This window comes from Pholcus phalangioides, unplaced genomic scaffold, assembly GCF_987345545.1.
Source record: "Pholcus phalangioides strain wild (caught in Gottingen) unplaced genomic scaffold, Ppha-v1.0 ptg000015l_1, whole genome shotgun sequence".
Lineage (NCBI taxonomy): Eukaryota > Metazoa > Arthropoda > Arachnida > Araneae > Pholcidae > Pholcus > Pholcus phalangioides.
In genome coordinates this window covers 75,228,066-75,241,375 of record NW_028301608.1, presented here as the reverse complement: position 1 = coordinate 75,241,375, position 13,310 = coordinate 75,228,066, and the positions used below count along the sequence as shown (strand labels likewise).

The 13,310-nt window shown below is 35.4% G+C and overlaps 1 protein-coding gene across 1 annotated transcript in view; it reads right to left on the bottom strand.

The window, feature by feature from the left end:
• The window catches only part of ND-23 (NADH dehydrogenase (ubiquinone) 23 kDa subunit), a 56,997-nt gene extending 44,693 nt beyond the window's left edge, over positions 1-12,304 (bottom strand). The window contains exons 1-2 of the mRNA XM_089244307.1: positions 12,146-12,304; positions 2,051-2,110 (exon numbers count right to left, since the gene is read on the bottom strand). Coding sequence (XP_089100433.1) covers positions 2,051-2,110; positions 12,146-12,188 — 103 coding nt within the window. The 5' untranslated portion in view covers positions 12,189-12,304. The remainder of the gene's footprint in view (positions 1-2,050; positions 2,111-12,145) is intronic.
• Between the last annotated feature and the right edge of the window lie 1,006 nt (positions 12,305-13,310).

Below are 13,310 nucleotides of genomic sequence, written 5' to 3'. Positions count from 1 at the left end.
TATCTTAGATACTTAATTTTTTGTGAATTTTCAAAAAAACAACATTAAAACAGCTTGCATGCGTGATAAAATACCATGACATCAATGCAATTGATTAAAAATAAAGGAAACTGTTCAATTTATGAAATAAAGCAAAATGTTGAGATTTTATTGACTCAATCTTATTTAAAATTTAATTTTAACTAAAAATTTTTGGAATTTGAAATTTAAGTTTTAAAATTTAATTTTAAATTGAGTCAATAAAATCTCAACCTTTTGCTTCATTTCATGAATTGAAAAGTTTCCTTTACTAACGTTTCCTTATTTTTAATCAATTTTTATTCAATTACATTGTTATATTTTATCATGAGCGCAAGCTGTTTTTAATGAATTTTTGTTTTTGAAAATTTACAAAAAATTAAGTATCTATAAGATATGTAAAACTTTATACCAGCATAGGATAGCACATATAATCAAGAACATGTGTAAAAAATTTAGAATAAATCAATGGTTAAATAGTATTTTTAATATTTCTACTAGAGTATAGTTTTTACCATGTTTAAAGTAATGACTCCTCATAAAAGAACTCTTCGATTAAAAGAAACTTGCTTCTATAAAACAATTGTAATATTGCATTGAATAATTTATTTTTTAAATTTGGAGTATTTTCAAAAAAAAGTGTCTGTGCATTTTGAGTAGACATGAAAAAAATGTTTTGCATTTTTCAGGAGATACTTTTTAATTTTGAAACTTAACATTTAAAAAAAACATTGATCCCATGTTAACATTTTATTTTCGGAATTTTAGTTGAATATTTATTTCTAAGTGTTCACAATTCACCATTTAAAGTTAGAAACTAAAATTTATTTTATGGAAATTTTATAAATAAGTGCACAACAAGAGACTTTTCATAATGTGAAATCCCATCAGGATTTTGAAATGTGTTTTCGAAGTTCCCCTCATAGATTAATAAATTTGAATATTTACAAAAATTTTATGTTTAGAGCAGCAACTAATTTCCCTTTGAATTAGAATTGATAATGTGAATGTAGCTCAGTGAATAAAAAATATTTTAATGACATGGTTGTTTTTATTTTTGTACATTGCCTGTGTATCCTTTTATTTTAAATACAAATTCGAATGTCATATAAATAAAAAAATGAAAAGTCAAATAAATATATTGCCTGATTTTTCAAAAATATTTTCTTGGGAGCAAAAAAAAAAAACACTTAGAAATATGTGTTGGCAGAGAATTTGTGAAACCCATATTTTTTTAATAATTTTTAAATTATCTCTTTTTATAATTTTATTATTCATTAATTTAACATTCAGTGTTTTCCGTATACCATACTAGGTAATAATTGCAATAAAAAAATCATCAATTTTTCTTTCTAATTGCCAAAAAATAAATGTTGGTAGCGTGTTTTAAATGTGAAGCGTGTACGCGGTAGGACCCGGGTTGTGACGTCACGAAAACATGTTTCAGGCTTGTAGTATCTAGGAGGCTTTGGTCATGCCCACATAGACCCAAGGGTTAAAATGCCCGATTTTATGGACGGATCTGATGAATTCTGAAAGTGGTAATATCTTTCAACCATGTTTCACTTTTAAAGCTTTTTCTCTTCACAGCTCTCTATGACTCCCTTCACCACCTGTCGTGGATCACCTTTCTTTTGATTATCTTCCGTGGCCCCCCTAGAATATCCCAGGACTGCAAGGGGGCCATATGGCCCCCAGGTTGAGAACCACTGGTCTAGGGCATTCACCCAGAAAGTGAAAGGACATGGGTTCGATTCCTCGCAGGGGCAGTTGAATTTTCTCTTTCCAAAGTATATCTCTTTACATCAGCCAACTGTTAAAAACCTTTATATACATAGCTGAGAGTGACATCGTTCATGGATCAAATTAAGTATTCATGAATACTGATTTTAATTCACATGTATTCCATTTTACTTTATAAATTTGTATAATGAAAAATCTAAAAATCATGATTGCTCACAAATTAATAAGAATTTCAAGACAAAAGTAAATGATAGAATAAATATCAACACATTTTCACTCAAAAACTTACTGTAAGAGCTCCTAACGGCTGATGTACATATCGCTTTTTGGAGACACTTCCTAACATTCACTGAAATTAACGATTTAAAAATCATTAAAAATTTAAAATATTTTTGTTTCAGCGTATTCAGCAATGAAACTAATATCTATCGTATCATGCAATACAAGAAATAAATAGATTCAATTTTCAGGCAAAAATTCTTCGGATTTTTTAAGTCAACATGCCATTCTTATCTATCTTATTCAGCATCATTTTCATTTCTTATTGTCACCAGCGTTGTTTTTATGGTGTTGGTCATCATTGAGTGATGGGTGAAAAACCTGTTTGTCATCACACATCTTTTGCTCGTGAATTTTTCAATTTTTCATGGATGAGCATTCTTCAGTAAGTCAGATGAAAGAAAGCTTGTTTTTGATGGAAGTAGGAGAGGCAAAAAAAACTATTGTTTCTTGCCGAAATGTGCCACTAGTATGGTTAAATGCTTGCCTAAAATATGCCGCAGCGATTGCACCAAGAAATTCAGTTAACGTTTTATTTGCTGGAATGGGAACACAAAATCCAAATGTAATTTGTCTGTGAATCCTGTAGTCAATACTTTCTTCTATAGTACCAGAATTCCTCCTTGTGATGCTCTAGCTTGTCAAAAAAGAACCGTCACTTTTATTTTTTTGTCGACCATCTTGATTTTCATGATGATCAAGATGTTTGGCGAACAAAAATTTCTGTGTCACCAAGGGCCAAAAACCTTGGCAAAATTGGAAATCGCAGAATTTGGCACAATGCAGCTTACGGAATCTTAGCCTTCAATTCATTTATTAGGGGCCATTTAAGTATTATGTAAGCAAATTTTTAGCCATTTTTGACCCCCCTCTCCCCCTTTTCAGCGAAACTCTAACCCCCCCCTCCTCTTAACACATATTGGTCGGATCAGAAACGTACGTGGGAGGAGGGGATACAGAGATGCCGCTGTACTCTAATTTACCTGACCTGGGGTTTTTTTGGGTGAAAGTGGGTCTCTCTCAAAAAAAAATTTATTTTGAAAAAAATTATGTCCCCATAATTCACTGGTATCTCTGAATTTTTTCCAGCATGCCCCAGGTCTTTGATCACCTGTTTATATTTCGTCATTGAGACAAAGCGGCAGGCCATGTTCTGGGTAGGAGGAGAAGGTATCTGTGAATCAAGTATAATTCATTGCTAAAAACATGTGTTCATCCAAAGCAGGGTTGGGTTTTTGATGTGACAAGTGTCAAAAACTGGTTTAAACTGTGAAAAACTGTCAAAAACCTAAATGAATGCTTTGGGATGTTTTCGAATAGAATAGGCATATAATTTAATGATGAGACACTTTGATATTACAATGTTTCTCTTTCAAATACTAATTTATTAAAATTGAAACAAAATATTAATTATAATTTGCGATTTTGAATTTGCGGTACAAAATGTCTAGAATAGATATATAATTAATAGTATGGTTCATTTCCACCATGTAGCAACCGATAACATGTAACTAATTTTGCACATTTTTCTACACCTAAACGATTTCTAAGTTTTGAATGGACAAATCCAAAGTTAGAAAATACTCTTTCAATGGAGGCTGAGCTGGCGGGACTGGACATCAAAAGCATGGCTAGTTTTATGAGTTCAGATGCAGTCTTGGCTGAAAAAAGCATTACATTTAGAAAGTCCTTTCCACCAAATCACAGGGTTTTTCATTCTTCCTGCTGCACTGAAATACGAAGGTAGAAAGGGAGTTTCTTCCGCTTCATATGAAATTAGCAATGGCAGACAACCGTTAATTTTCTCTGTTGCCCATGTGCGAGCCAAATCACTTTGCACATCAGTCAGTCCTTCACCTTTATATTTTGGGTGCAAAGTATATGCCAAATAATAAAATGGTCTCAGAATCTGGTCCATCCTGTTTTGTATTTTTTCAATATGAGGCTGAAGAGCGCTTTCTTTGAGAAGGCTTAGCCAAACACGGCATGAGTCAGCTATTGTAGCTGTATCTGTTTGAAGAATATCCCATGCAACACTTATTGGCTTGAGTTGGAATGAAAGATCTTTACACTGTTTGTATAAATTATAATTGTTGATTAAAAGAACAATTCCTTTGTGAATGTCATTTTCGTGATCTTTCACTATTTTCTGAAAAAATGGCCTATTGTGTAAAAATGTTTCAAGACAAGTGTACTCTTCCATCGAGTATCACCAGGTAATTGGGGTTTTATTGACACCATATGTTCATTAAGCCATCCCGAAGGCAAATAATGGTTTCTAAAGTATTTTTGTATTTTAACCACCTATTTGAGCCCAGCTTCAGGTGTTAGATCTTGTCCGAGTAAGTTGAGCCAATGAGAAGAGCACCCATATTCTATTAAATTTTGGTCAATCTCATTAAGCAAAAGTTGCCTGGCTTTCTCCATTACTTTCACATTATCAGTTACAACTGCCTTTACTTCACAAGAATATTTATCATGGGCCAAACGAATTGTCAATGGAAAAATGAATTGTCAATTATTTACTTGTGGTAATCTGCATTTTTCATAATAGCACCACACTCAACAGTTTCAAGAAAATATGATTTACCTTCAGAATGTAGCTATGACTGGATCGTTATAAATATTGTTCCATCCATCTTCAATTAAAGTTACAGCTTTTCCACTGAGATTGTCTTTTGCAGTTTTCTCAACCTCTCTTGTAACTTCATCAAGCAATGACTGAGGCAAAGCTTTTCTACTTGGGGTATTATAACCAGGTCGCAAAGCAGAAACTAGATCTTTGAAACTTGAATGTTCAAAAATGCTGAATGGAATATTATTGGCATAAAAAACTCTTTGCCACTAATAAATCAATTTTTTTAGTTGTAGCAGAATTTGATCTCACAATGAAGTTATCAATTTTTTGTTTCTTTTTTTGAGTGAAAATTTCAGGTTCTGCTGATTCCAACAAAATAACAGGCTGTGAAGCAGTGGACTCTGTAGATGTAGGTGCTTTTTGTACATCCATTGCCCCTTCCTATACACTGAGCAATATGGCTCTTCATCCTGTCCACACGATTACATAGCATAACTCCACAATTAATGCATTTTGCATATATCGTTCCATTTTTCTCTACTTTATCAAAATTTTGCCAGGCTATATGCTGAGGCCTTCCACAACGATTCATTTTATTTTAAACTAATAATAGACTAAACATTTAGGATTTCTTAGAAATTGGTTTCACTAAACAAAAAAATATCAAATGACATTTCTGAAATTGGTTTCCATATTAATCCTCACTACTTTACAATTCAAACAACAAATAGCAAAGTTGGACCTTTCTCTAGTACACTGGTCTTGGTCCTCTAAGGGCAGATGGTGTCTTTATTGGATTATAAGACCATCTGTGTGTGTGTGCCCCTAGCATGATAATGTAGTCACTACTGTTGATGCTTCTTGGTGAAGGAAAAAGAAAAAGAAAAGCCTGTGAGACAATACACCACTACATTTAGATCTGTGATGCAATCCCCATTCATGAATTTTCTAAAAATAGAATGTCAGAATGTGTAGCCCAAGGTTAGAAAATGTGGTAAGAATTGGCAATTTTGATATTGTGATATAACTTAAGTAACTAAGATACTTTATATAAAAAATATGTATATTCCGGCTACATTTATGATTTTTTTTAAGGAAAAAAAAACGCAAAACGCTTTTATCATTTAAAAATATACCACTGGAATATAACCCAAGAATAGAAACAGTGGTAACAATGAAAAATTTTGGCTAATAATGAACTAATTAATTTTTCAGGGGAAAAATTATTTTAAGATAATTTATAGAGTATTTTGATTGCTGGATATATATATATTCTAATGTTATATACAATAAGAATATTGTTTTAAATATCTGGGATTGTCTAGATAATATAATAACAGAAATCAATATTATATATAGCATGAAAGAAGTTTTTAAAACATGTATCTGTTGTAAAAAAAAAAGAGTAGAGCAGATGTTGATATGCAAATATATACTTTATATATATTCATATATATAAACAGTTGAAGAAATTTTAGAAGGTTGAAATTATCTTGAATACATTACATATCCTTCTGTAGTTTTTATGCTATGCTCTACTCAAATTCTATATTTTACAAGTAGGCCTATATATACATGTATGTAATTTTCCAAAATAATTATGTAGAGGGGGGAAAGATTTTTTTAAAATCACACATCATGTATTGCATAGTCACTTTAAGCATTAAATGCAATCAATGTGCGTATTTTCAATGGGAATTTATATGTTGAAAAGCAGTATTTGAGGTTTTTGATGTGAGGTTTAAACTGTCAAAAACTGACATGCATCAAAAACCTGCCAACCCTGATCCAAAGGTTCATTCACTTTCATTGTCTACTGGTAGGAAAAGCTTGCAAAGAAGCTCATTAGCACTGAGAATTTAATGTATAGAATTCCGCACATGTAATAAATCTGAAATAAATATACAACTAATCCCGCTTATAACTCTTCTTCCATTTAGAACATTTTTTCTGCTTAGTACAACTTATTTTCGTGGTCCTAACAATAAGTAATTCTCATTAAGATTTCCCGTTTAAAGTGTTTTCCTGTTTATAAAATTTTTTTATGACAGTTTTTTGAAAAACGTTATAAGCAGGATCCACTTTAATTAACAGTTGGAAGCACACATTTATATATTTACTAATAAATCAATCCCTTCTGATTGGTTTTACATTTCGTTAAAAAAATCTTAGTACTTTCAAAATATCTTCTGATCAAATTTAAAGCAAATTAGATTCTCTCTCCTCTCTCAGACACTTATCTTCCGATTCCCTATTCATATAAATCCTTGCGAGGCGATTTCCTGGTAAAATGATTTTATTTTCCCTCCCTGATGGTTCACCACTCTGATCTGTCGCCATTTAACTGCCACATATTTTCACACCTGAATATGGGAGATATGTCAGATTTCTGTTGGAGAAACTTAACAGTGCTTATGTGTGTGTGCCCAGCATTTGGAGTGTTTTGTGTTCAGTAGGTGGTGCCATCTATCTAGTGCCGTAACTAGGATTACCAGTTGATTACTAGGATTACTTTCTCAAACGGGGCAAGCACACATTTTTGCACACCCATGTAATGTAGAAAAGAAGCAGTTATAAAGGGTGAATTTGGTGCCCACCCGTCTAGTCCAGAGCCTGGGACACAAGATCAGCCTGTCCCTCCCACCCCCTCCCAGTTGTGACCCTGCATCTATCGTCCAAACTGGTAATCCATGCATTTGAAATTTAATGTATACATATTTGTGTTGTAGGTCTGTGATCGCCGTGGCAACCAAAAGTTTTTCAAAGGAATAGCAAACTCAAAATTCGAAAACCTTAGAAATCACATTTTTAGCCAATTACCATTGTGCAATCGCGGGTTCCAAACTTGGATTTCTACCAAAAGCAAAATTTGGGGGGGATTATAAGGAGCCTCTTCTTTCCCCCCCCCCCACAAAAAAAAATTTAAAATATTTTTTGTAGGGAATTAAAATATTGGAATAAACTAATATCTTTTATACTATCTGTTGATTTAAAATTATTTGAGTGTTAGTGACCCGAACTTTGTGAAGAATTAAATCCTTGAGCCCCTTCAAAAGCAGATTCTGCATTCACACCCGTGATTTTCGCAATGCAAAACGGTGAGCACCACATAACAGCTAGATGACAAAACTGTGAATATTCAAGGTCGAGTTTTTACAGATTCAGTTTTTTTCCCACGATCTCAGGAAAGTATTACAATTTCAATGGGTGTTCCGATCCTTTACGATTTTTTTAAAAAAATGTGCATTCACAATATTGTAGGACCAAGGCGAATTTACACCATATAGACGCTGTCTTTGAATGCCGGCAGGTAGCTACAAAAGTTACAGTAATTTCCGGTATGTTTGACAGGAAGGGAGAAAATCTGCACAAGAATAAAAACTTTAAAATTTAACAACTACACGGCCCCTCATTAGGGAAGCAACTAGATATCCCTCATCTTTATTCTTAAACAACCCGCGAGTATATCAATACAGTAGTGTACAAAAGAGTAAAACCACTTTTTCAAGGTCGTGCGATCATGATACATGGTAAAATGAAGAAAAAAAGAAAGCGAAAAAGTTGAGGTTTTCGCTACTTTTTTCTTCTTCTTAAGAGCTAGGAAAGGACGCGTGAAAATTTTTACGCGTCCGGGCGTCAATGGCATCTCTGAGGATAGAAGGCTTGTGTGCCTTTCCCACCCTTCCAGACAAAACAAAATTTTTTTTTTAAATGCAAAAAATATTTAAAGAAAAAAGAAATTTCGAAAGAAAATATGTATAATAATATATGTTATTATAATCGATTTCTGTTAATTCCAATGCTATTTGAAGGGTAAGAAATTTCTCAAATGTGGCCCTGAAGGTTATCTGATTTGGCTTGCCCCCCCCCCCCCCCAAACCTAATTTTGTAAAAATGAACTAAGAAGCACATTTACAGATAACTTAAATGACCCGTGGCACAACTCCAGAGCATTTAAGTGGCTCGTGACACATTTAGAGATCCCTTGAGTGACATGTGGCATAGTTTTAGAGCTCTTAAGTGGGCCCCAGTGCGGTTCTATATCACTCAAGTTACCCACGGCACATTCTCAGATTACTTAAGTGATTCGTGGCACAGTTCCAGAGCACTTAAGCAGCCCGGAAATATTTCCAGAGCACTTGAAGGATCCGTGAAACATTTAGTGATCATCAAAGTGGATCTGTAGGGGACTTATCAATAGAATGTTAGTTCAGGTGCCCAATAACTATCAAAAGGTTTTTTCGGTTTTCGGCGCACAGAATAAGATGCAATTAAGAATATTTCATATCTTCAAAAAGGGTTGTTGATGATGTAAACCTCATTCAAACCCCTTCCCCCCCCCCCTCGTCATCAAATCAGAAACCACCCCCCCTCCCCTATCGAAGCTGACGTAATACTTGAATAAACCCCTTAAAAAGGTACGGCTATAGTATAATCCCTATTTTAAATTAGCAATTTCCTTCCTAGCCTGTTAGGACTTTTCTTCCATTGGCTTGTTTTTCTCTATTGGTTATTTCTCTCAGCTTCTAGGGTTTGCCATTTCCTTTTTTACTGTTGGCCAGTGCTGTCATCGTCTAATGGTGAAGTCACCCCTAGAGGTCACTAGTAATATATATAATAGGCTTTTGTGTTGAAGAGTGCAACATTTGAATCAATTAAATTTGTTGAAGTTATTTTCTTCTCTGTTCGTCTCATCCTATATATACTATTTTCCCAATATGTTACCTTCTGGTTTTTCTTGTCTGAATATCTTGTTTCGGATGTCGTTTTCTCTCAGGTCACGTTTAATTTTTCTACTTTTATTAATTTTTTGCAACCAGTTGTTATACCTGGAATTTTAATTCCACAATTGCATTTTTATTGAACTCAGAGACCATTTATGACAAAAACCTGAAAAGAGAGTTTCAGTTTCTTTTATTTTATCCCACAGTTCAGAATCACGCTTTTATTTATAGTCACGTTCATTTTATAATATGTTGCTTAATTTTTCATCTCAATGCCCTATCTGGTCTAGGATATTTCATTTTTAATCTTGATCCCTAATTTAGTCAAACAATATTGTTTTGTTTGTTATTGTTATGGTCTTTGTTAGTTTTTATAGTCACATTTTTATTATAACAGTTCTAGTATAATCCTTTTTTTCGGTGATCTTTTCTTCTTTGCAAGAAAGGCATCGAAAGCATGACACATTGCCAAAAAAAGGAGGAAAGGCCAAAGTTACACACAGGCCCCTCATTTGGGAAGGGGGGGGGGCTTTTGAAAATACACTAATAATGGTATATATATATATATACATACAAATATATACGTACATACATACATTGAGTATATGTGTTTTGTCCCCCCCCCCCTGAAAAAAGTTGAAATGACGGCCCTGGTCATGCAACCTGATATAAAAAAATTAATTTCTCAAATTCTACTGATTGTAAACGTATGTTTTGCCTATGACATAAGAAAGGGGCCATACAGTCCCTCTGTATGGCCCCTTTATAGTTTGCCTTCAGTGACAGGGGCCAGCCCTGGCCTATTGAGCGGGATGGAGTTGGGCCCTGCACCCACAGCCCCCATCTTTGGCTTTCTTTGAGGCCCGCCCAAGAGAAGGAAAGAGTGGTCTTGGGTGTTTTCTCTTGATGGCACCCCAAGACCCCTCTCGACTCTCGTCGAGCCCTCAAGATGGAAAGTTTTTTTTTCATTTCTCATGTGCACTGATACTCTCAGTGGCTCTTTTTTTTTGTTGTGTGATCAAGATGGTTTTTCTAGATGTAAAGAATTTTTATGATTGAACTAAATTTTTCATCTTATTGTTGAGGTGCTCAAAAGTGAATTCAAAAATGTTTCTGTGCCCAATAAGACAACATGGTGTTCCATTTTCGAGAAACTGGAAATGTTGAAGACCGCAAGATGAAATGGGCGTCCATCTCTACTGAGCCACCGTGAAATGCGTAACTACAGGAAAAAACTAAAAAAAAAAAACTGAAGAAATTAAAGTTTAACCCTGTCATGTTAGAGTTGTTCCGCATATGAAAGCTCCAGATCAGATCAAATCTCAGAATTTGGTGTACCGAAAATCTGCACATCTATCATGAAAAGCCTCTGCATTCAATCAAAATCTGTGTGTGGTGTTCAATTTCACACTGTAGGAAAGTGTAGGTTCATTTTTTTTTAAGGAATGGTGGATCGGGAACTGTAAATGGATATGATCTTGTAATTCATCGCACCGTTGGATGGAAATGAAAGTTTGTGCTTTTTGCAAAAGAATTGAGCAGTCTGCAATGCGTCTAATGAGACAATGGATTACTGCACACATTTTTCTATGACTGTCTTATTTCAAAAGGATTGCGGTCACCAAGATCACCAGACCATTTGTCTTGTGGGGACACCTGAAGACAAATGCGCAAGAATAATCCCTATTTCACTGATTGACTAAAAAGCAACATTCCATCAAAGATTGGAAAGGTAAGTCCCCTGAGAAGTGGCCAGAATCTTGGCAAAGATAATGTCCACTTGCATTCATGCAAAAGGCTCACAATTTGAATACACGTAGTAACCTTTTCAAACTAACTTTGTTCTTGTATCCACAAATATTGTCGTATTCAAACTATATAGTTTATTTCTTGATAGAATTTTAAAAATATATTAGAATGGGTTGTATGACTTTTGGATCACCCTGTACAATCCCTTCTTTCTTTGGCAATTGCCTTTCTAGCCGGTTGGTGCTTTGCTTCCTGGTTGATAATGCCATTTTTTCTGCCGGCTTGATCTAAGAATGTTGTTTTGTTCGTCATTTTCAATTTTTAACAGCCATAGCATTATATTTTTTGGCTATGTGTTGGCAATTTTTATGTTTGGCAAGTGAGACATCAAACGTTAGACTCTTGTTCAAACGTTTTTCTCACCAAAGAAAAAATTTGTAACACGCCACCAAAAGGCATTACTATAGCTGTTTCTAATTACATTATAACCAACATAGCATGAAAATTTAGGTATTTGCTATTTTCACTTTAAAACATAGAAGTCAGATGGCAGCAGAACTATAACAAAAAAACGATTCATAATTCAGACAACCCTGGGGCCAGAACAGTTATCATTTTTTGCTTTTTCACGCTATAAATTAACTACAGAAGGGGCCCGTGAAAAGTCTGACCGGGGAGGGGGGGGGCACGATTCCAGCATTTGAAAGAGACCTTTGTTCTATTTTTGTTCCATCGCTCCCTTCTTTAGAAAATAGAAAAGTTTTATTCCCATCGCCCCCTGACTCAAGTCAGCCCATAGGATCTTACACTAAAACCATACCTTCTACCGCTCCCTTGAACTATATTCCATTGCCCAAGAGGAATGTTTACGAGGTGCATGAGCAGTTACGAGGTGAGTAGAAGTCCCGACGCGAAGAATTACAAGTGAAATTACTCTAATACCCGGTTAATTTTTTTGTTCGCGATTCGGAGGGAAAAGTATCATATTAGCGAAACTGCTTCCTGGAAAGAACCCCGTGAGGAAATGACGAGCAGAAATAACATTGCAACTTACAAGTAGATGGAAAGAATATCTTATTTATCAATGCCGAAGCCATATCTTTTTTACTTCTTCAATTATACAGGGTTCTATGCCTTGTGACCATCCCCTGTTCGGGGGGTAAAAAGACGAAAAATACAGAAGTCATAATGGGAAGCATTGGTGTGACGTCACGACCGACAGCGCTGATTCTAAACAAACATGGTCTGAGCGGAATTATAAAGGAAAACGTCATATATAGGACGTAGATGAGACTCTGTTTAAATTATTTTTCTAAAAAAATATGATTAAATAAGTCTTGCGAATTCTTGAAGTGGAAACTTCACACTCTTGTGAACATGCAATGTTAAAAATATGTGAATAATTTTCCTCTAATTAGCAATGAACGCTTTTTATTTCTCGCATGCTATCTGTTTAGTTGTATTTATCCTAGTAGCCATGCATTTGATTCCTGCATTAAATCCATGAATCACTTAAATCCATCTTCAATCAATGAATCACTTAAATCCATCTTCAATCAATGAATCATTATTTAACGATTGATGGAGCAGGGCTCCCTAGGCTGGGATCTTTGACGGGCCCTCATATGATGATTTTATAACGTGAAAAATACTGAGAAGCGTCCCAGGCCATCTCGTCCATATTCCTGGGCCCCAGGGCTGGAGATCTGTCAGCCCCCAACCTCGTGGGGGGCCATGCTCAGGGCCCTTCCAAAAGTTGGTTTCTGAGGTGTACACCCGAGCAGGACCACAACTAGATACTTTGTCATCCGGGACAGGCCGGCATTTTGGCGCCCCTCGATGTAGAAGAAACAGTTAAAAGGTGAATTCAGCGCCCGGGGCACCAGACCCACCTGCCCCCCCCTTAGTTGTGGCCATGGCCCCCACATCCTGGAGCAGGGTCCCTAGGCTGGGATCTCTTAGCCCCCCCCCCCTCCCGCCCGGTCAGACTTTCCACTGGTCCTTCTATAGTCAATTTATAGCGGGAAAAAGCAAAAAATTATGAGAATTGTCTAGGGCCCCAGAGCTAGAGCCCTGTCAGCCCTGCCCATGTGGGGGCCGTGGTTGCGGCCCTGAGATCCCAGCCGTAGGCATATGGTATATATATAATATATGAATTGACGTCATTGCGTTCCCCCAGACAATTACGGGTCTGACTGAGCTCGGGATGATTCTTTTAA